This window comes from Hypomesus transpacificus, chromosome 10, assembly GCF_021917145.1.
Source record: "Hypomesus transpacificus isolate Combined female chromosome 10, fHypTra1, whole genome shotgun sequence".
Taxonomy (NCBI): Eukaryota; Metazoa; Chordata; class Actinopteri; order Osmeriformes; family Osmeridae; genus Hypomesus; species Hypomesus transpacificus.
The window spans coordinates 12,245,450-12,269,374 of record NC_061069.1 but is presented as its reverse complement, the minus strand read 5'-3'; the positions used below and the strand labels follow the sequence as shown (position 1 = coordinate 12,269,374).

At 45.4% G+C, this 23,925-nt stretch overlaps 1 protein-coding gene across 1 annotated transcript in view; it reads right to left on the bottom strand.

The window, feature by feature from the left end:
• Window positions 1-22,798, bottom strand: part of adcy8 (adenylate cyclase 8 (brain)) — a 51,159-nt gene extending 28,361 nt beyond the window's left edge. The window contains exons 1-5 of the mRNA XM_047026757.1: window positions 20,663-22,798; window positions 7,345-7,494; window positions 2,020-2,150; window positions 1,430-1,541; window positions 861-988 (exon numbers count right to left, since the gene is read on the bottom strand). Of these exons, the coding sequence (XP_046882713.1) occupies window positions 861-988; window positions 1,430-1,541; window positions 2,020-2,150; window positions 7,345-7,494; window positions 20,663-21,532 (1,391 nt within the window). The 5' untranslated portion in view covers window positions 21,533-22,798. The remainder of the gene's footprint in view (window positions 1-860; window positions 989-1,429; window positions 1,542-2,019; window positions 2,151-7,344; window positions 7,495-20,662) is intronic.
• Window positions 22,799-23,925: the final 1,127 nt, after the last annotated feature.

Here is a 23,925-nt window from a genome sequence, read left to right as displayed (position 1 = left end):
GAGGTCAACTGCAGCGTTATCATGCCGATTCCCGTCTGCCAGTGTCATTTCATGCCTCCCAACAACAATGACGAATGTGAGTCGACAGGCGTTCAAGGAGATACGGCAGAAGCAGCTTTGATCTAAAAGGGCTTTCGCAAGTCACCTGCCATAGATATCGCCCGTGATCACGCAGCCGGGAGCTGACTGGATGGGGAAGGATTGCAGTATGTGACAAGAGGCTTTGGCTAACAGTAGGGGCACTTTCCCTCTTCAGACTGTCACCGCAATGGCACTGAAGCAGTGTGAAGCGGCCATCAACCATGAGGCTCTTAGCAAACCACTGGCCTCTTATTGCCCTAAAGGACGGCTGGCTGATTCATTCTAATGGTCCTGCAAGCTAGCTCTCTCCCCATCTCTCTCTCTCTGTCTTTATGTGTCTCTCTCTCCATCTCTCTCTCTCTCTGTCTGTCTTTGTCTTTCTGTGCCTCTCTCTCTCTCTCTCTCTCTCTCTCTCTCTCTCTCTCTCTCTCTCTCTCTCTCTCTCTCTCTCTCTCTCTCTCTCTCTCTTTATGCGTCTCTGTCTTTCTCTCTCTCAACCACTCTATCACCGTTTTATGTTATCTTTACCCCCTTCAGTCTTGCAGCACACAGGCAGTAGGCAAACACGCAGTGCGAACGGATGCCTCGCCGATTGCAGAACGTTATCCAAACTGGGGGACACTCGTGAAGTTAGGGGGAGGGGGGGAAGGGAATGACCCATCGCTACGGTTACGTAAGAGCCTCTGGGGGTTTTGGCCTGCCTTTCAGCAGGTTCAGCAGGTTCAGACAGACGGGGCCTGTGGAAGGCGGAGAGGGAGGCCTGGTGCGAGGCGTTTTACCTGATGGTCTTGATCATGCTGAGGCCCATCTCCACACAGCAGTGAGCGTGGTCCTGTCTGGGCTCAGGAAGACCCGAGACGCAGTAGTAGCAGTCCCCCAAGATCTTTATCCTGAGACAGTGGTTCTCCTACGGAAGAGACACGGGTCATGAGACTGGAACAAGCCTGATCGGTGTCCCTTCCTCCCTCTCTCTCTCACACACACCACACAATAAGCTGTATATTTTGTCCTCGGAAATATTTCCTTGAGGCATGAAAATGGACTGTAGTTGAGTCTATAGCATATTTAAACAGCATTTGTCTGGAACAAGATGCAAGGTTGTCACTGACACAACGCAGAAGAGAGGCCTTTGTGCATTCCACTGTGACCTCACAAACACAGACAACCTAGGAACGCAAGAACGTGTCCTTCTGCATGGCTTTTCTCAGTCGCATTCCCACGTTATACCTGCACAATTCATTCAAGCTTGACCAAACGTAAACCCATTCAAGGCCACAGTTTAACCTTCTGAAAGTAATGTAAACGGAAGGCGATGCTGTTTCTCTCTGCTCGCGAGCAGGAAACTTACATGAGCCAGGCGGTCGAAACGTGCAAAGAGCTCGTTCAACATCCGCACCAGTTCCTGTGCCGACAACGTGGTAGAGAGGTTTGTGAAGCCTTTAACGTCTGCGAAAAGAATGCTGAATAAAATATGGAGATGTCACATTAATGCCTCATCACACTTCAACAGCTACAGGTCATTTCTGAAAACAGACATCACCACATCAAACAAAGTACAAGGTTCCAGACATGTTCATGCAAGAAAAGTGGGCGACATTATCAGTTAAGTTTTTTGCTTTGCATTGTGCATTATTTGCCATATTGTAACATGACAACTTGCTTATTATGGTGGTTAGTTGTTACAATTTGTAGATGAAATACTCGTAACATTGTGACCTTACACTCTAATATTAATATTTTGTATCTGCCCGGAAAATATGAAATATGTATTTATGATTTAGAATATGAATTAATGTTTTTAACAGTCCAATATTGCACAGATGAACTATGGTCACAAGCACTATTAGCTGTCCTAAACCTGGTCATACAGTTGTGATTTTAGTTCCCATGAAAAACACTATTTGTAAGCAACTACTAGAGCCAAAATGGCCACCTTACCTGACATTCTCATATCGGTGGATATAGATTCTGTGAAACTGATGCTGGAGGTGTTCGTCCTCCACATTGGTCATGTCATTGATCATCTCCAGTACCACAAACCGGGGTAGAACAGATAAGACCAGTCTTTCCTGTCAGGGGAAAAATAGTACATCCTGGTTTCATTATGCTGCTGTATTCTGTGTTGTAAAATAAAAGGTAAAGGGCATAGGTTTTACTGTAAGAGATCTCAGGTTCAAATCCCCCTCTGGGCTTGTTTTGGATTAAATTAGTATTTTATTATTATATTATAAAAGGCCAAATGGTTGTGAGAAATATTTCAATGGAAGACTCCAATGTTGAAGGTGGCAAACGATGTGCTCACCAAACAGTTTAAACTCAAGTGTTGTGAAAAAAGCAAATTCACATTATTCCAGGGCACAGTTCGAGCTCTTAATAGGCAATGCCAAATAATTATAAGGCTACAATTTTTGAGCAAAAATAGATTCGCGTGATGCACTTTAATTGTTTATAAATTGTGGTCTGCATAGCAGTCTGAGTGTTTCCTAAGAGCCTCTCGATACAACAATTGCCAGTCCCTACACGAGAGGAGAGAGGGGGAAAATAGAGAAAATGTGACAGAAAAATACAAAATTTGAAGAGAAAACAAGAGGCAGTGAAAGAAACCTAGAGAGAGAAAGCGAGAAACGGAGAGAGAGCACGAATGTTGTGAGCTGAAAGGAGTGGACGACAAGGATACTGTAAGAGGAATCAGAGAGAGGCAGCACGCATTGATTTGCATTGGGTGAGAGGGTGACAAAGAAGTACAGGAATAAACAGGAGTAAGGAGATGGAACCTGCAGAGGAAAATCCATAACAGAGGAGGGGAGTAAGGAGCACTCAATGTGACAGCACAGACTCACAAAATTCTTCCAATTTGTCCATTGCAGCTGGGTCCGTTTTTATTTGATTTCATGATCACATCGAAACCTTTTGTTTAGGAGTGAGTTCTAAATATTACCGACGCTGCCACCAGAGTGAGTTATTTTTTCAAAACGAAAGCTAGCTAGCTTTAGATCCGTTACCTAGCAACCTAGCATAATACTCGTAGCAATGCTACTACCTGCTAGTGTTACTTGTAAGCCTCCTAACTGTACATTTTGAAGCCATACTATAGCGTTTGTCATATAGTTTTTGTTTATCGGAAAATACTCAGTTGGAATGTTCAGAATCACATGTGTGTGTGACGGTACTATGTGGGGCCCGCTTTCGAACGATCACATATATGTGACGCTACTAATTAAAGGGTTAAACTAATATCAAACCATTGACAATATTTTTTTAAGGATGGTAGACATTGAAGGAAATGTTACGACCAAATCCATTGATTCACTATATTATACAGTATAGCCTAGGTCGACATTTCCAAAATAATTACACTTGGCTCTCATTTTTACAAGGATTTTGCTTCTGTACTAGGTCTGGGAGCTCGGCTCTGAAGTCGGTTTCCAGAAAAAAAAAATTGTAGGTCCAATCAGCGAACAGAGGGAGTGGCTGAGAACGATGACGTTAATGTTGTGCAATTGTTTGAGTAGTTCAGTTATGGCGGCGGAGAAAGATGCGAGCAAAACTATTCTGCGGTTGTGGCAACGCTGCCGAATATAGGTTAAAGACGGAGCAAGAACATTCCTTGCTGAGTTTCGGTCATGATGTTGTGGCCCTCCTCCCCACGGGGTTCGGGAAAAGTTTGATTTTCCAGCTACGGCAGCTAGCTCCGTTACAGTAGTGGTGAAGGAGTTGGCTAAGGCGAACGCTTGCGATTGGTTATGGCAAATCAGAGTGGCTCTGGGCGGATCCAATAGTTTTAAACTTCAACAGAGGACCCGCCTTCAAGGAAGTTAACGTTTGTCAATGGAGAGATCCCAGACCCTCTGTACAAATGAAATGTACGAGGGTCTGGTTAGGACCAGGCTAACGTGGACCGTGTGATAACAATAAATTAAGAACTTTCCATGTTTTACCAGGATATCTAATTAGACCATTGAATGTTTATGATGTCCCTGTGTGTTTATACTTTTGACTGGGGACAACGCAATCAAATCAAAATGTATTAGTATAGCCCTTTTTACACGCAAGCATGTCACAGAGGGCTTCATATACGCCCATAGAACTGCCCCTCAACCAACCTAAACCCTTAAGGTCAGTCTTCTAGTGTTAGCCAACACAATCCAATCCAAATCCTATTTTTGATGGCATCCGTTGCTCTACAGGATTTATGATCATCATTTGATGCCTTGTGATGAATTGCTTTAATAATCTATCAGTAATGTTAAATAACCTCCTAAAGTGAACATTTCATGTCATGGGACCTTTAACAGTTTTAGCTAGCTAGCTATCTGCCAGAAGCTAACAAACTACTAAACTGATGTTCTTCTAGGTAAATGTGCGCTGTTTGTCATGACAGTGACATTTGTGACTGCCGTTAGCTTCACTTTTCACCACAAAAACGTAAATTAGGCCTATGTTTTGCTTTACATATATGTTCTATTACATTTCTGACTGTACATTAACTTCATTTGTAAAACACATTAAGCCTAAACCATGCAACGGAATACAAAATAATCACCGCTAGGAAAATGGGTCCCTCAGATTGTGGGCTGGTATGATCTCACTCCTAGAAAGTGGAGCAGTTCCGCAGTCGAATCCCTGAATATGTCTAGACAGGAAAATATTTTTGCATCGTACCATGCTAATGCCTGGTCCACTTGGTTGCAACTGTTACTCTGGGCACTTTTTCGGTGCATGTGGGAGGAGGGCAGGGGTGGTCAGTTTAGCGTGTGCTTCAGCGGACACTGTATCTCATTTCACAGCTGAATGCAAAAGAACTAAATGTCAATTTCACTTTTACAGTCGTTAGTGTAATGCAATGATGTGCCAGCAGCTTTGATTACAGTTTCAGCCTGGGGTGTATGACAGCGATCCTAATGTTGAGATTGACTTGATAGTCGTTTTTAGAAGTCTGACCAAATTTCATTTAAGTTTGGTTTGGTGAGTGTTGGTGATACTATAAGTTAATAGATGACACCGATGGCATCCAGTAGTTGATGACATACAGTATGACTTTGTTTGTAGGACATTATTCCTGCCTTTTACTGCCCCTGTCAATGCCCCCGACATAAATAATGCTGGGAATGACCACAAGATTAGGATTAAAATAACATCTGCAAATTCACTTATTTCATCTTTTGTCTGAGTCCGAATGTGATATGGAACCAGGTGACTGACTGCTTATGTCTTCTTCTTCTCTGAAAAAGAGACCTGTTGTTCCCAAGGGTTTCGTACTTGGGGGGGGGGGGGGGGGGGGGGGGGGGGGGGGGATTGTGTTATTTTTGTGGCTGGACATTAGGTAACACAGAGGTCATTTGTTCACATTAGCTTTGGTTGCTTCCGGGGGGGGAACAGAACCCATCTCCATTAAAAAAGATCCTAAGGTTTATCTTGGGGAGTGCAGTTCCAGGAAATACTATGCCTTAAAAGCTTTCTGGGCCTCTCTCTGACCACACAATGATGGATCCACTCTGCGCAGGGTAAACAATGAGCTGAATATATGTGCGTGTGCTTATGATTATGTGTGTGTGGATGGGGGGTGGGGGCTGAAGTGTGTGTGTATGTATGGGTGTGTGTGCATGTGCCAGGGTGTGGGTGTGTGTGTGTGTGTGTGTGCATGTGCCGGTATGTGGGTGTGTGTTTGTGTGGGGGTGGGGTGTGGGTGTATTGGTTCAATATCTTCTTACAAAGTGTGTTTGACTCATACAGATCGATAGAGAGCCTCTTAGTAGTCCTCCTTTACTTGTTTTCTGCTCTGTCTCTCCCAGTATGACTGTTCAACACACTCATTAGGCCTCTCATCTATTCCCCTTCATGTCTTATCTGTCCCTGGTTGCATGGTCATGGTTTGGTGTCTAGCATAGCCTTTTTCATTCAAGATGGTTTTTAGGGCATGTCTTGTGATGGACGGTGAAGAATGACCGGAAATGTAGGGGAGGACAAGCAGAAAATGCTGTGGGTCATATTTGAACCCTGGCCCGTGTGGTGAGTTTTTTTGCGGTTTTGCGAACACAATACAGTTTTGTTTTAAGTTTTTAGCCTAGTTCTCTTATCCAGCTGCATGTCTTAGCCTCGGTCTGCTGAGGGGATCTCTGTGATTTCTCTGCAATAAAGCATCTTGAACGCAGTTGTGCATGCTCCAGACCCCCATCCCCCACCTCCCCTCCCCTGCTTGTCTCACCTGTCCCTGTCCCCTCCCCTGCTGGTCTCACCTGTCCCCTCCCCTGCTTGTCTCACCTGTCCCTGTCCCCTCCCCTGCTTGTCTCACCTGTCCCTGTCCCCTCCCCTGCTGGTCTCACCTGTCCCCTCCCCTGCTTGTCTCACCTGTCCCTGTCCCCTCCCCTGCTTGTCTCACCTGTCCCTGTCCCCTCCCCTGCTGGTCTCACCTGTCCCCTCCCCTGCTTGTCTCACCTGTCCCTGTCCCCTCCCCTGCTTGTCTCACCTGTCCCTGTCCCCTCCCCTGCTGGTCTCACCTGTCCCTATCCCCTCCCCTGCTGGTCTCACCTGTCCCTGTCCCCCCCCTGCTTGTCTCACCTGTCCCTGTCCCCTCCCCTGCTTGTCTCACCTGTCCCTGTCCCCTCCCCTGCTGGTCTCACCTGTCCCTGTCCCCTCCCCTGCTGGTCTCACCTGTCCCTTCCCCTGCTGGTCTCACCTGTCCCCTCCCCTGCTTGTCTCACCTGTCCCTGTCCCCTCCCCTGCTGGTCTCACCTGTCCCTGTCCCCTCCCCTGCTGGTCTCACCTGTCCCCTCCACTGCTTGTCTTACCTGTCCCTGTCCCCTCCCCTGCTTGTCTCACCTGTCCCTGTCCCCTCTCCTGCTGGTCTCACCTGTCCCTGTCCCCTCCCCTGCTGGTCTCACCTGTCCATGTCCCCTCCCCTGCTTGTCTCACCTGTCCCTGTCCCCTCCCCTGCTTGTCTCACCTGTCCCTGTCCCCTCCCCTGCTTGTCTCACCTGTCCCCTCCCCTGCTTGTCTCACCTGTCCCTGTCCCCTCCCCTGCTTGTCTCACCTGTCCCTGTCCCCTCCCCTGCTTGTCTCACCTGTCCCTGTCCCCTCCCCTGCTTGTCTCACCTGTCCCTGTCCCCCCCCTGCTTGTCTCACCTGTCCCTGTCCCCTCCCCTGCTGGTCTCACCTGTCCCTGTCCCCTCCCCTGCTGGTCTCACCTGTCCCATCCCCCACCTCCCTGTCCCCTGCTGGTCTCACCTGTCCCATCCCCCACCTCCCTTCCCCTGCTGGTCTCACCTGTCTCTGGTTCTCCGTCTCCAGCCGGAGTCTGGCTTCTATGCACCTCCTGGTCTCCAGGAAGGCCTGGCGCTGGGCACGGTCAGACAGGTAGCTTATGAATATTCCGGCGGTGTTCATACACAGAAACAACACCGCCTGCGCCACCACCTGCAGGGTGAAAAGGCAGAGGATGGTTTGAAACAGTTTTCAACGTTAGGGGGTTCACCGACCGGCCGACAAACCAGCTGACGAATGTAACTATTCATGAGCACATCAAAGGCCAACCTGTAGGGTGAAGAGGGGCTATAAAAGGAGACTTATTAGCACAGCTTGTGATGTCATGCTTGGCTGAAAAAGAAAAAAACTAACTACTACCATTACCCCTCAACGTTTTACACCTAAAAACTCCACACGCTCCACAGAACGTATTCCAGGATCACATCCCGACATGCGAAGTGACATAAGCAGTCTAACGGCTACACAGTCCCCGAGTCATCTCTCAGACACAGAGCCACGGTGACACTGCATTCTCAGCATCCTTTATTAGGTCGGGCATCCAAACCAATGTGATCTCTGTCGTTTACTGACGGATAGTCTTTTTTGTTGTTGTAGTTACATCATTTGATTGGAAAGATTAGCCGACTTACCACTAGAGACAAGACGACTTAGACTTGGAAAACATCAGTGTTTTCCGAGAGGCAATTTGTTGTGAAAGCACAGAACAAACAAATAGACAAACATTAAAAACACATCTAAGTAACAAAACGACAACAACACAATCATCTATGGCAGCCATCGTAAGTATCGTGAAGAGGAGACAACAGGGGACCTAATCCTACAAGATATGACTCAAGCCTTCACAGTACGTGAACACAGGTGGTGTTAGGTGGCATCTCAGGCAGAGAGTATTGACTTGACAGTCTGCTTGCGTGTGAAAGGAAGGTAAAAAATTAATCAGCAAGGTTACTTTGATGTCACTGGCAGGCCATTCTTTCCCTAAGTCAATGACCAACAAAAATCAATTGGTGAGAGAATTATTATGGTGGTGCTTTAGTTACAGTTGGGGGTTGGGGGGGGGGGGGGAACGGTGTGTGAGCTGTATTGCTGGAGACTAAGATCAACGCAGAGTTAAATACATTCCTGCTTTTCACATTGATTTAACCCAGTGATATTTTATTGTTCCACAACATCTGCTGTTGATTTAGCTTTAAGTGTTAGCAAGATAGATGATATGTACATTTCATTCACACAAGTACAATATGTGGGGATATATGAGAGTTAGTTGGCAATAAACAACTGATGCCTGAGCACCTTATATCAACGCCTGGGGCAAAGCTGATGAAAGCGCCTGTAATCGCTGGCATATTGTTACAATGGCTGGTTTTATATCTTACAAACGGAGGAACTCCCAAGCGGAGCTGGGTTGATGTCCTCAGGGGCAGAGAGGGACATGCCCGAACAAGTCTCCCCCAGGCCCCGGGCCCTGGCCCTGGGCCCAACACCTGCTACCACTGCTCCTCTCTCTGGTCCAGGAGAGATTCAGAACAACATTTCCCCGAGAGCAGCGTCTAAAGAAAGCTCACAACATGTTGTGCAAAGTATGTTTGTGTTTCAGTTTGAGTGTGTGGTCAGAGACGGATTGTCAAGAACATTTGAAAGTGTGTGTAAGCTCACTTGTGTGTGCATAGTGTGTTTATAGGCCTATGTATTCTGCGGGTTGTGCAGTGAGTCATCTTACAGCAACCGGTATCAAAGGTTAAGTTCAAAGGTAATAGAGACGTGAGCGTACACTCACTACAATCTTTAATCGGAAAACCAAGCAGCAATCTTGCCCTATCTGATTTCGAATGTTTAAAAACAACACAGAAAAAGCCTGGCATACTTCTCCCTGTGTGTAAACAAGCTCCTGTAACCGTCTCCATGGACAGTTGAGAAGGTCAGCAAACCTGAGCAGAGTAACCAAGGAGCGGCCCCTCAAGAGGATATACTTCAAAAGTGCTGGGAGACATCCTTTATTAGTTAATCCATTAGCAAACTGAAGCAAACGCTTCACTTAAAAAAAAATTGGATTCAAGGTCATTAATCAATTACTGCTGAAGACCATTGAGCATGTGGAAAGTGTGACAGAGTTGAGTTGGATTGTCCCTGGTATTTCCCAGGGATCCTCTGACCTTGTCTAAGAAGCATTCTCTACAGGCCTTCACAGTAATCCCTGTCGACAAACCGCCCCATTAACACACAGAATCCCTTTCTTTGGAGCTGAAGGCTCCACATAAGTTCATCATACTATACTCAATAGAGACAGATGCATTTAGTACGCCCACCTTCCTCTCTCGGAGGACGGCATCATCATACATTTAATTTGGTCCTAAATCCCCTCGTGATAGCTGTCCCCCAGAGAGGAGAAAATTAAAACATCCAAGTCACGGTAATTACATCGCCAGCCATGTTGTTTTGGAAAGAGCAACGTGGCTCTCTGCAAAGGGCAACAGCACTGAGACCTCCTCAATGCTCATTAACGAGAATGCCAGTGATCTGTAGGTTTTTAACGAGGCCTTGTTAGCTTGCCAACTAGAGAGCATAACAGTATACATTAGAACAGACTGTGGGCAATGCGTGCTGGAACAACGCGCATAATCAAAGTGCCGCTAACAACAGGATGATATAGAAATCCGAGGTTGGCATTATTTTTGTGGTATGTAACTATTGTCTAGACATGTCGGGTAGTTTTCATGTCACCTACGGTATAGAGAAGCGGTGTGGAACTCGCAGGATTTAGATTGTTGGTGTGCCAAGCAGTCGGGCTAATTGGCAAATTGAGATAACAAAATGATTCTGGACTGGCAAACTGCCAGTTAGAACAGGAAATCTAGACACTCTCCATCAATATTTAAGTGGTGTCAATGAACATTGCAGCTAGTATGATATACTGACACGGTTGTGTTCATGCCATTGAATTGATTGGACAAAATTCTACATACATGAATAGTCCTCTTCGCACAGGTAGGTTTGCATTGGATTCACCTAGCCTACAGAGCCTAGCCTAGAGTTGTCTTCGTGTATAATTATAACGAATACAAGCTAGAGCTATTAACTACCCGAATATAAACATGCAATGTGTCATTGCAACATCCCTCGTAGCACATTGTGCAGGCAACACACAACCGATTGGAGCTTCAACGCAAGAGCTATGGATATGCTGTTTACACAATGTGGGCTAATGTAGGCTATGTAGATAACCGTCTTGTACCGGAGCCAAAATGACACAGGCCATTCTGTTAAAATCAGCGTTGGAGCTCGCTGCCAAACTGCTTCCTGCCACTTCCTGTATCACACTTGAGCTGCTCTCTGCCTGCCTGAAAATTGGATTAACAGCTAAAATGACACGCAAAAGAATCCAGAAGGATGCAAATGCCACTTAATTTCATATGAGCAGCTACGAAAACTGCGACGCCACCACAATATGCTCAGCATTACCATCACACGCAGTTTGACAAGGCATTGGGACAAATCTAGAGATTTATTTGGGGGAGGCTGTGCGGCCAGCCTACGTGGCAGTCAGAAAGAACTGAATTCTGCTTTCTGGTCCTTTTTTTCCTATTGTAATCCATCATACTGGGTCGGAGGCCACTCCACACCTTGAGCACTGCACTTACAATCCCATCCAGTGAGAGATGCCTGTTGTATATGACATTTCATAACAGTACTGTATATCTGATGCATGGTCCATACCAGATGCTTGACCTTCCTCCCTGAGGGCAATTCTAACTACGCGTAGATCTCAGATGCACATTTTCCCAAGCTGGTAAATACGAGTGGTGATTTTAAGCAGAGGGGGGAAATGAACTGTTTGTTTCCCTGTGGCAGATAGGTTTCCTGTGTGCCAGTGATCCTGCGTTCCCCCCCAGGACCTGCTGGGGCAGTAACATTTACTGTTGCGAGATGAGGTTCCTTTCATTCTTTGCCCAGAGGGGTACTATCTTCCTAGGGGGAAGCTAGTGTCTCTAATGGGGTGCCACCAGGGACTGGCTGTATAGAAATGCACTTTGACTTGGCAGACATCATTGCTTTGCTCTCCCGAGAGGGAGAAAGCTACAGTTACTACACAGACTCATGCTAGGCAGTTATAGTGGATATGTTTTGGTGTGTGTGCTGTGACTGGTTGATTCTAGGGGAAATATGCCTGGAATATGTAGAGTGATTTTGGTGTAGTCATGGTGAGAAACTCAGAAATGACAGTCGAAAGGCAACGCAGGCAAAACATGGAGGAGTCAGGTGGCTGAGCGGTGAGGGAGTCGGGCTTGTAATCAGAAGGTTGCCGGGTCGATTCCCGCCGTGCCAAATAACATTGTGTCCTTGGGCAAGGCACTTCACCCTACTTGCCTCGGGGAATGTCCCTTGTCCCTTACTGTAAGTCGCTCTGATAAGAGCGCCTACTAAATGTAAATGTAAAACATTTTGTATGCAAGGCCACACACCTGCTAGCCTGACGTTAATATAATTCTATATAATTCTAGTCAGAATATGAGACTGAGAACTCTCCGTTGGGCTTTGACTACGAGGCGTGTTTCAAACGAGCCTGGAAAACAAATGCCTCTTCGCTCAATAGGATAGATTTACAACCAATCAGAGCAACAGAGTATGTGACGTATGTTAAGCGCCGCATAGTTGTTGTCAACAGAACTAAACTGAGAGGCAGCTAAATCTTTACTGACTAAACTGCAAGCAGACTTGAAGTATGCTTGAAGAATGAATACAAACGATTTTTGCCTGTGTTGTAAAATTCATTTAAGGGTAGGGGGAGTACTTGTTCACACGGTCAACCTTTTTGAGCGAAACAATAAAGGGCAATGCATATTCGTATATATATTTAACTTATATATACATATAAGTTCTCCGTTTAGGATTACAACTCCACAAAAGAAAAGGAGAAACCACAATGGCCACTGGGTTTTCATTGTGTCCCATCTTCTTCGCAACCATCGGGGCCAGCTGATAAATTAAACTTTTAGCGAATCCCGTAGGAAGGACGGCAAAAACATATTTTCCATCGACAAATGCCTTGATTGCGTCTCTCTGTTCCTCTTTCAAAATTAATGCGCTGTCGATGTCTTCTAAAACAGACTCGATGGCAGAATCATAACATCCCAGATATCCAGCGGTAGCCATGTTTGTTCAAAACAAATTCAACTTAAGCGCTCTTTTGTGTCGTGGGTGATTACGTTACTGTTGATCATTTGTCCATCATCGTATAAAGCCCGCCCTGGCAATTTCATTGGTTCGCCCAGATTCTGGTTTTCTGTAGTTGGTCCCCAATACGAGACCCTCCAGACCCAACTTCCCGACCAAATTTCTTTTTGGGCGGGGAGAAGTTGGGCTGGCAGCCAGGCTACACACCTGCTAGCATACAGTTAAAATAGACTTCTAATGGAGCACGCGAAATGGTGTTTAATCACCAAGAGCCCCCAAAAATATGTACAAAATGAGCAATGCCAAACAGCCTGAAACTATTAATGAACCTATCATTTCGTCTATAGACAGAACCATCATTCAAACAAAACACGACAAATGGTTTGTGAAACATAATATGGTATATGAGAAATTGACATACACTGTATGGAATTTTAATGTTGAGAGAGAGAAAGCTGTGTCTAAACAGAATGGTTATCTAGTGATAGTCATTCGCATCCCTTCTGTGGAAAAAATTATATTTCTGAAATCTAGTGGCAAACCCAGCACATTTGGCGCCCCAGGCAAAGTTTACAGCCCCCCCCCCCCCCCCACACACACAGCCCCACAGCCCCCCCCACACACACACACACAGCCCCCCCCCCACACACACACACAGCCCCCCCCCCCCCACACACACACACAGCCCCCCCCCCACACACACAGCCCCACAGCCCCCCCCCCCCCCCACACACACACACAGCCCCACAGCCCCCGCCCCACACACACACACAGCCCCACAGCCCCCCCCCCCACACACACACACAGCCCCACAGCCCCCCCCCCCCCCCACACACACACAGCCCCCCCCAACAACACACAGACCCCCCCACACACACACAGCCCCCCCCACACACACACACAGCCCCCCCCAAATGTAAAATAATTTGCTTAATTCGCTCTGCTTTTGGTGTAAATACAGCATATTTGTTGTTCAAGTGCATCTCATTTGTGCATCTTGTGGCCCGTTCGATGTGTTTTATTGATTGCGTTGGATTGGATGAGATGTCATGAACTCAATGTCCCTCTCACACAACCACACTCCACCCTAAACATAAAGAAATATAACCAGAGAGAGAAGCCTTCACCCCCCTACCCTAACACAACAATTATTTTTCCAAAAAATCGATCACGATCACCTGCTGTATGATACATCCTTTACATCCCACCTTAAATAACTCATGGATCTCCTGGTGAAGAGGCTGTCTAAGAGGTTATGCAGTGTTTCTGCTATGCAGTGTTTCTGCTATGCAGTGTTTTGCTATGCAGTGTTTCTGATCAAATCGTAGGGTGGATAATATCAGGGGAGGGGTGTTTTTTTCCAACTCACTTGTGTCGTATTCCCCCCCCACACACACACACACACCCTCACAAGCTGTGTGTCTCGTTGACTTGACAGTGAAACTCTAGATCATTCTGTTATGTCTCCGTAGGACCCCGTTTTTTCACCGTCTCATTCTCGAGGGAGGAATTCACAGGGAAACCCTCCCTTCACGACACAACATCATTTGATCCTATTTGACCACAGTGAAAGGGGAGAAGCAGAGCTATCCAATGAAGCCTTTCCTTTTCTACTCTGCCAGAACACAACAGGCGATGGGCCTAGCTGACCTGGGGGAAGCCTGTTTTCATCACCCTCTCAAGGCTCGATCTCAAGAGCAGCTGACCTCAGAGGTGAGGGATGCTCCGGGCTTAATCATGTGAGTCGGTGACTCGTGGGAACGGTCCCTCTAACCCAAAAGTAATCTCATTAAATGCTGACCCCGAGGAGCACGTCGACTTACGTGGGTGCCGGGCTGTGAATAGATTGCTCCCGGGTAATCCTGCTGGAAATCACCCTCAACATAAAATAACTCTAAAATCACCCATATAAGCCTGAAACTGCTCTCAGTTTGAGACGGCTAAAATATTAGTGTCTTCAGCACAGTAATCAACTGTAGAGGTTGGGTGGGGGGGGGGGGGGGAAACAAAAAATCCCGGGCTTTAAGCTTTAAATGGTATTTAAAATGCTAAAAACCTGACAGCGAGCAAGTGTACGCATATGCCTAGTATATTTATTACAAAATGTATTTACAACTGTAAAATATCTCTTGAATTCATATAAGGCGATACCATGCCTGACTGTATATGACCTTCCCCTGGTTGAGAGTCTAATGCTGGAGGATTTTGTGTTCATCTGACAGTATGGGTGGGGAGGCGGGTCACTCTGGGGCATCCATATTTGGCACATAGCCTAGTTAAAGGTTCTTTCCCAAGACAGAACGTGGTCATAATCCATACAGACTGTCCATGCCACGGCATGCCATGTCCTTGTTGTGGTGAAGGAATCGATGAAGGTTAAAGAAAACATCTGACGTTGTCCGAAGCTGTCGTTACGCTAGAACTGCCTACAAGGTGCCACCGAATCACCCCATTAAAGAAATGCATCAAACATTCAATATATTCAATATTTGACCTCACCTTACTCTCTCCGACTACTTAACATGCTACATTTAATGTATGTGGTCTAAAAATCACCTTTCGTCAATCCAACTGAATCGTTTCATCACATTCAGAGAACACTCCCAAATGTGGCTTGGCTCAGCCGAGCAGAGAGGACATCTATAGATAAGACCACTGCACGGTTTAGCCACAATCAAACAGTAACAGGTGCTGCTGAGTCAGCATAAGAACAACATGACTCCCAGGCAACTTTGAAGGTCAGTAAACACACACACACACACACACACACTGTCAATATTAGCAAGGTGTGATATCTTTCTGGCATCGATTTTGTGCCCGTAAAACCGTTAATACTGCCAAGAACAGTAAGGAAATGACTGTAAGTCTGTGTTCTTTATTGACCAAGTCCATCCTAGATCTTTTCTAATACTATCTGACAAGTCGTTTTATTAGAATGATGGCGCCAAAGGTAGCAATATAAACCTTCTGACAAACTACAGCCAGCGGAAAACTCAACCTTGAGTTCTCTGCTCTGGCAACCACCCCCATAGATGGAACCCCAAAGCCCAGAAAACTCCATTTTAATTGAGTTATGTCACCATTAAATCCATTAACTGAATGTCCCTTTTAGATTTCCTATAAAACCCTGTGAAAAACACTGAAGGAGGACCACGAGACAAGCATGTAAAGTTTCAGTCAAAACACAAACTTAGCCTTTTAAATTGGGGCTATGCAGAATTTCCTTTTTACCCTTTGAAATGGTGTTGAAATGGTGGGATTACAGTCAAAACGACTGGAGGAAGTTCTCCATCTAAAGGGAACGGGGAATCCTTCTTCCAGGGTCGCGGGCATTCCGATTTTTTGGCACCAAAACGCTCCCGGAAAAACCTGTGTCGACCGTGGACAGGCTCAAGCCTCTCTGTATCAAATATTTAGCGACACTAAGAGCAAGGTCTGGTCACAACACTACAGAGGAAAAACCATTCCAGTGTTCACGCCCATGGTCTGCAGGCAGGGAAAGGGAGAACAGCAGACAAAGAGGAGGAGGAGGAGGAAGGGAGGTAAGCTGAGAGGACAGAAGGAAAGATAGAATAAATGAAAAGAAGAAGAAGACAGATCAACGACATAGAGGGTGAAAGAAGAGAGTGCCCTCAGAGGAGTGACTCAGAAGACATTCTTTTGGCTCGTACATCCACCCCCCCCCCGTCCCCATCTCGCCTCGCGTTCGCAAGACCTCCCACGCCATGGGCTTGCTGGTCGCAGAACTGAGTGGTTCTGATGTTTTGGGCACGCGCAACTTGCTAGCTCAGCTTGGCTGCATCCACTCTACATAGTTATGCATTGACAAAGAGAGAGAGAGGTGCAAGGGAGACAAAGGAAAAAGAAAGAGAGAAAAAAAGCGAGGAGGGTGGGGAAAAGATACAGTGGGTGTACTATGGACACGCACTCTGGAAATACCCAGGCCTAATTATCCTGTTATCTTGCAGCATCATTCGATTTGATTGGCTGAGTTGACGACAAGCATCACGACTAGCTGATGTAACCCTATTCCCCCCAAGCCACTGTCTCAATGGGCACTGAGCACTAAAGGTTATGATGACTCGAGACAGCTGAGTTACCCGACGGGACGTTCCAACATTGCCGAGTCGCAAAGCGTGAGACGGGTCAGTGGTTTTGATATTCTGATTTCCCGATTCCATCCAGCAACCATTGTCTTTAACCCTTTGTTGTGTTCTACCGTGCCTCTTTGAAGCCTTTGTGATGTACCGGAAGGTTCCTGCTCCTTGGGTGACAGCATGTCAGGCCAGATTATGAAGTGGTGCTGTGAAATTGTACCGTCAACCTCACTGTTTGACTGGGTTGGAATACCACCTCTACCTTCTCTCCCTTCCTGTTCTCACTTAAGTTTGATTGCCCGGAATTCTTGGAATATTTCAAATATTACATTTTAACAAATATTTGTATTGAAATTTGAATTAAATAAACAAACCACCAACGTAAGGTGTTTTAGTCTCTACTCCAGGTAAGCTCTGCTGACCTTTTATACGGGGGGGAAAACACACTGAGAAGAAATAATAAGTTAATTGCAGGTTAAAGGCGTGAGGCGATCCAGCTGAGCTTGAAACCACGGCGTTGAGCACAGTATTGATGTGTTTTACAGAAAGGCAGGGAGGGTGGGAGATGATGGGGCGGGGTGGAGCGGAGGTGAGGGAGTTAAGGATGCAACATTATTGCCTATCTCTAATGCTGTAAAAGCCTGCAGCCTGCCTGCCCCCCCCCCCGCCCCCTTATCCATCCCACACAGAAAACCTACTTTATTTGAAATTTATTGTTTGGAGGATAACCCCTTGAGATGCAGCATCTCGTTTTCGAGGGGGTCCTCAAGACACAAGACAAAGACAAATACATGCACATTCAAACTCGCTCAAGTTCCCCCACTTCCAGACCTCACCCACCCCACCGACTCTTTATTGAATACATATTGTAATATTGAGAGGTATATATACACATATACATACATACACATATACATACATATATATGCACACATATACACAAACCTTCACCCGTACACACGTACAATATTTATACATAAAAATAAAAAATAAAAAATAAAAAAAGAAAGAAAAGTCCAGTCAAACATGAGCAAAACATTTACAGCGATAATTTGCTTGTAAGTGATTATAAAGGGATATTTTGAAGGAGTGCAAAGAAGTGATAGATCTTAGAGACCCTGGTAGGCTATTCCAGTCTGAGGGGGCTTTAAATTTAAAGGCACGCCTGCCACTCTCTTTTGAGATGTTTGGTACAGTAAAGAAGGGGTATTCGGTGTGTCTCAATCTGTAGATAGGTCTATATGGAATTAAATATTCCTTCAGGTAAAGAGGATAGTCAGAGTAGATACATTTGAATATAATCTGGTACCAGTGAAACTGTCTTCTGGCTTTTGGTGATAATAAATTCAGTGTGTAATCACTGTAATTCACTTTAGTAATTAACCATTTACTTAACAGCAAATAAGTGAGTCTAATACAGTCTAAACAAAAGGATGTAGTCAATACGATGGAGGTTTGTAAATTAGAGCCTGGTCTCAAGGCTCTCAAGGGGTGGAGCAGACCTGGGGGTAAGACTGTGTCAATAAAGGGCGTTCTTAGTGGTCAAAAGGCGAGGGAGATACAATATAGACCTTGGCACACAGGTGTGAAAGGATGAGGGTGGGTTAATGCACGGTTAACAAATCAATGAACAGCTGCGAGTCTGATAGAGACAGAAGAGCACTGAAGAGTTGCACAGGATATGTGCACAACAGAGGTGTGAAGATACGTATCTTTAAATTGCCTTGCAGATGAAATGGCTGAGACACACTAATGAGCAAACAGCAGCAAGAAAAAAGAGCCAAACCTGCACTCTCCGACTGCTCAAGAGAGGTCGACGCAGGCTCAAACCACACGACGATAAACACAAAAACAGTGGATTCATCTTCTCTCTCAAAGCAGATTTCCCACAATGTTTACCCAACTGTTCCTTCGCCGTAACGTGTCCCTGGGAGAAGACATGCAGTATCATGTGTAAAGTCGTGACTTTCTCCACGTTGCAAGCCCCAGGCTCGACCAACGCAGCAACAAAGGACCAGACAAACCATAAGATCACACAGCTAGAGGAACACAGCAGAGTGCATCTGTCGAACTTAGCAACACTAGGCCATGACTTGGGGGCTTTTGGCCCACAACCAACAGAACCCGACACTCCCACGAGCATGAGTCCAGCTGACAACAAAAAAGGCACTGTATTGTGTAACACAACTAGCAAGTATTTCAGGGCAGGGTGCACTGGGTTGACCAACATCAGCTGAGTCTTCAGAGTATCTCATGGCCTGATTGGATGTGCTGCGACATTTGCAGCTGGGCTTTGCTCCATACTTCACAAGCTTTTCTTACAAGGCCCAGAACAACCTTATAGCCAACGCATTAGAGAAAAAAACGAATCTGTAACCACAGAAGAAGAGAAAAATCTCCCTCTTACATATTCAGCATGTGCCTTAAAAGTCTCATTTGTACAGTGCTGGGTCTCATGATTATGATGCAGAGTTTTTCAGGACAGGGAGAGGATATGTGGGAATTACATGGCAACAGAAATGAATTAGATCATTTTACGATATTCCATCACCCAGTTTATGTAGATTTAAGCCTTAACCTGGAAAACCTTCAAAGAGAATTTACCAACAGTCAATGATAAAACAGGACTACTGAGGCAAGGATAATCCAGCACAGTCTTACCTTAAAAAAAAAGAGAAAATGATGTATTGTACATTTCTCAAAAGCAATTATTTCTGCATAGTTTACAGAATAAATAAGATCTCCCTGAAAAACCTAAAGCGAATGCCCAGAAAACACGCTGTCATGTGATGCAGTCACATCAGACTAACCCAACAGCAGATTTCCAGTGCACCACTCACATTGTACGGCAGACACATTATAGCATTACTTCCAACAGAGCAGTCCTTGGATCTGCCCAGTGTTTGCGTTTGGATCTTGGTGCAGCAGAGCTGCTGTGTATAACTCACACACCAAAGGCTTTACAGTAGCTGTACTGGGAGAGGTGCATTTATTCAATGTAATATGCAATTTAAATGCAAATCTTTAATGCAATTTGCTTCTTTTTTTTACCAGTTTGTTCAACCAATTCATACAAAACGGCTCCTGTAGACTATTAATGGATCCTGACCGCCTTCCCTCCTCCTCCTCTTCCATCTTTCCCTCTGTCTCTGATTGTTTACACTGTCCTGACAGGCCCCATTTAACATGATGAGATCATATAATGTGCTTTGAGTTAAAATCTAAAGAGCTGATAGCCACTCTTGACGTTCTGAGTGAAACGCCCGATTGCTAGAACATTATTTTCTGAGGGGAATAGATTATGGCTTTGTTGTTCTCGAAAAGCCTTAAAATTACTTAGCCTATTTGAAATCGGCAGAAACAATTCTCACAAACAGCCAACCGCCAAACAACGGCAAGTTTAATCATCACGTTTATATTAAAATAAGTGCCAGAAAATCTAGTGTTAGGTAACATAAAACAACTGCAAGCTCTTTATAACTGGTTACCATCGCGGTCGCATAGTCTTGAAACTGTTGAATAAACATGACCTTTATTGACCTCTAAAGCGCTGATATTGACGCAATCAGCCTAGGGAGATTGTGTTATGGGTGTATTTTTACCCAATATACCAGTAGGGGGAGCACAGTCTTACTATTACAGTAAACCACCTCTAAATAAGCCTGAAACAATTTCAGCACCTAAGGTGTGGATAGCGACTGGTGCTGAAACCAGAGACAGCCTTTGGCAGTTGCAAAATCAGGCTACAAAATAATCGGACATAAAATAAACTAACGTGGCCTATTGAACAAACCGGTGCGGGATGTATGTGAAAATTACGATGATCCATTAACAATCATTAAAGAAAATCGAATAATATCCTTATCAATGCATTTGGCCAACTTTGCCCAGGACAGTTTATGTTGTTGACAATGTACAGTGTGGACGGCTAAGCATCACATTAATCAAATGACCATAGAACACAAAGAAGAAGCTGTTGTTCTGCCATTGTTAGGGAAATTGAAGGAAGCGAGGTGTGAGGGTGTAGACGGCAGGGGCATAATACATACCTGATTTGTGGAAATCTGTGCGTTTGGGGAGATGACTAGTTGCACTACAATATGGAGAGCCGAGGTGGCCAACCCAGCCAGAATAGCCCAAGTTAGAGGCAAGGGAAGCATACTGTAAGTGGCGAAGAGTGTGAAAAGCACATATCCGACTCCGTCGCCCAGAAGTCCATAGCCCAATCCAGCTGCCAAAATCTGCGTGGCCATAGCCACCCACGTCACCACGCCGCTATATTGCAGATAGCTGTGGGAAGTCGTGTCTTTCCGAACCACTACTAAGGCACAAATGACCACTTCGATGCCGGTGAAAAAGCCCAAAAGCATCCCTTTGATGGGGTCCATTGGTGAAGAGGCTAAAGTCAAATGTAAAACCAGCAAAGTCAGTTTGGTCACCACGTCCAAAATGTTCATCACAACCACAGACTTGCGCCTTTGCCCCAAAAAGTAACGTTGGTATAAACGCTCAAGATCTCTAGATTTGAACGAATTCCGAAGAGTGGGAAAAATAACGCCTCTGTATGTGTAACCCCAGTTAAGGAAAAAGTCCGAGTTGCTCGGGGCGCAATCGATTTGGAGAAAACCCAGGTCGCTGCTCGCGCGCTCGGGGAAGACTTTGGTTCCCCCGTTGTTGTGTCTGTCTCCAACCGATGTCTTACCCGCTGATTGCTTCCTAATGCTCTGGTCATAGGGTTCGTCTTGGGTGATGCCTTTTGCTTCGCTTTGCTCGTGGATAAACCGCTGCTCGGTGATGTGTCGAACCGCGTTCTGCCACAGCAACCGTTTGGGTCTCGTGCTGCTGTTACTGGTTGGGGTTTTGTTTATGGTGTACAATTCTTCGCTTGCACTGGAGCATCGAACTTCCGACAATTCCATTGTTTGTTTGTTTGTAGCTTTGTTGGTGATTTACCTGTTTTTAATAGTTAGCCAAACGTGCTCAGCGATTCTGTGAATACGTTATGTGCACATCGAATCGAGCTGCCATGGCTCTCTTGGGGTGTGTCGAGCTGAGTTGAAAAAGTGCGGCTGTTGGTCATTATAACGCACACAAACGCGCATAAATTCACGAATACCAATCGTCTAAAGATCATTGCAGATTTGTGATGTTCACTCCCACTGCCGTGACAGTTCAATTGCATCCCCGTAAATCATGACGCTTGATGTCTTAAAAAACTACAGCCACTGCCACCATGTGCCCACCGTCCGCCTACAACGGTGCCGTTGTCAGTGCATACTGGAAATGTGTTCCTGTAAGACACACAGGTTCAAAGATATATTAATTTTAACACATCCAAGTATTCATCTTCGCATTCAAGAAGACAGTGAATGTGAATGATGGTGAATTTCAGCTATGATTGTGTCATGCGTCGCTAACGCAGCAGGTCCTCCTTGTCTTGCCATTCATATAACGACGTTCCATCGATCGAGAAAAACAAACATTTCAAAGGTTGGTCGCTTTCATATCGTAGCCTATAAGTAGTGTTCCTTCGTTACCCGTCAAATGTGAATTTCGACTCCAATAGATTAGTCTTTCTCGTTGAGTCTTCCCCCTGGTTGAGAGGAAGAATTTTCAACTTGACCGGATGACTTCCGTTCGTTGCGTTTTGACATCCCATTGAACGGCTGTGAGGAGAATGGATCAATGTCGAGAGCTGGAAGCCATCAGCACAACGCGCCCGCGCCCCCTCCTCATCCTCGGGTTGGTGGATTGATGCAACACCTGGAGGCGTCGGTTGGCGGGAGAACTAGAGACAATACACCCAAACAGGACATGGACCCATACAGCGGTAACGGTCACCTTCGGTCCACCTGTGTAGTTCTTTGGTGTGTCCAATTTAAAATCAACAGTTATTAATTAATCTCACAACGAACACTGACTATTGGCTATGGTAGCCGTTGCGTTTTCCAAATTGGGCTTTAGCCACTGTAAAGTCTAAAGTCCCGTTTTGTCGTCTCGTCTATCTTCCTCCCGTTCTTGATTTAGTATTGAGCCTGCTCGCGCTGAGTATGGAATAGATTTGCAGAACGCAGTGCTGGTCAGTGGAGGTAGGGCGAGCAAGTCAGATGGGTCTAAGTGACGTCAGACCTCTCTCTCTTTCTCTCCCTCCTGTTCTCTCTCTCCCTCCTGTTCTGTCTTTCACTGGCGTGTTCCTTTTGTCTCTCTTCTGGAGGCAGCAGACCTCGTAAGGCAAAGAGAGGCGAGGCGAGCGGAGTGAAGCGGAAAGAATTCTGGAAGTAGCAAAACAGAGGGGAAAAAAACCAAAAACATCAGTGGTTTGCACGAGCAGGAATTATAATCCACTCTGGTTTTTCCCGTTGGCATTGATTTGCCCCAGTGTGATGACAACAAGGAATCATAAAATGTCAAACAGGGTACCCTACAGCGGCCCTTGCTGTCACTCATAATTCTCAGCAATTACCCTCTATTAAGATCTATTAATTTTCCAATAAAGATTCTGTAGACAACGCATGAACAATAACAACTGGGCATATAATTTAATGAGCCCCTGTCATGTGAAGACAGACAGTTTGTGTTACATGTCCTCGGTGCGTTTGAATAGGTTATAGGCTTATAAAGTAAAACCTACAGCCATTAAGCCTATGGGTAGTATGCGTTAATAAACGAATTTCTTTAATGTTCTACTCTTCCCATTCTTTTGTCAATAGCAAACAAGACCGTTAGATGATCTAACTGTAATGAGCGTTATGGCAAATAAAGGCAACCTATTTGACACGTATCACTTGTACACAAAGAAACGTGTAACGTGCGCCATATTGGGCTAAATGAGAAAGGTTTTTAGCCCGCTTTGTAGAAGAAAATTATGACGATGTCCATGACAGAAATACCATCCTCGCGTGCCTCTGAGATGGGGATTATGATTATTGCATGGCACAATTTTACATTTATAAAAACCTCTACATATGCTAACATTTGATTTAATACAAAGACACACAGCTTAAATTCAAATTCCCCATTTGGTTAGTAATATTAGAAAAAAATTGTATATAAAAAAGAAAGTTTCTTTATTTTATGTTCCACTGTTGAACCTTCGGGCAACATCCACAGTATATCACAAAGAACAAGAAGGTTATGGACGGACAGACCAGGGACTGTCCATGTCATTCTCCATTATGCAAGGTAACTGCTATTTCTGTCCAGAGATAGCTGCGGGGCAGAGCCAATCAGAGGACTGCGGTCCTGACCCCTCAGTTACATTGAGGGCCCGAAAGAAGACACGTTCTATACTGCCACGTTTTCCTCACAAGCA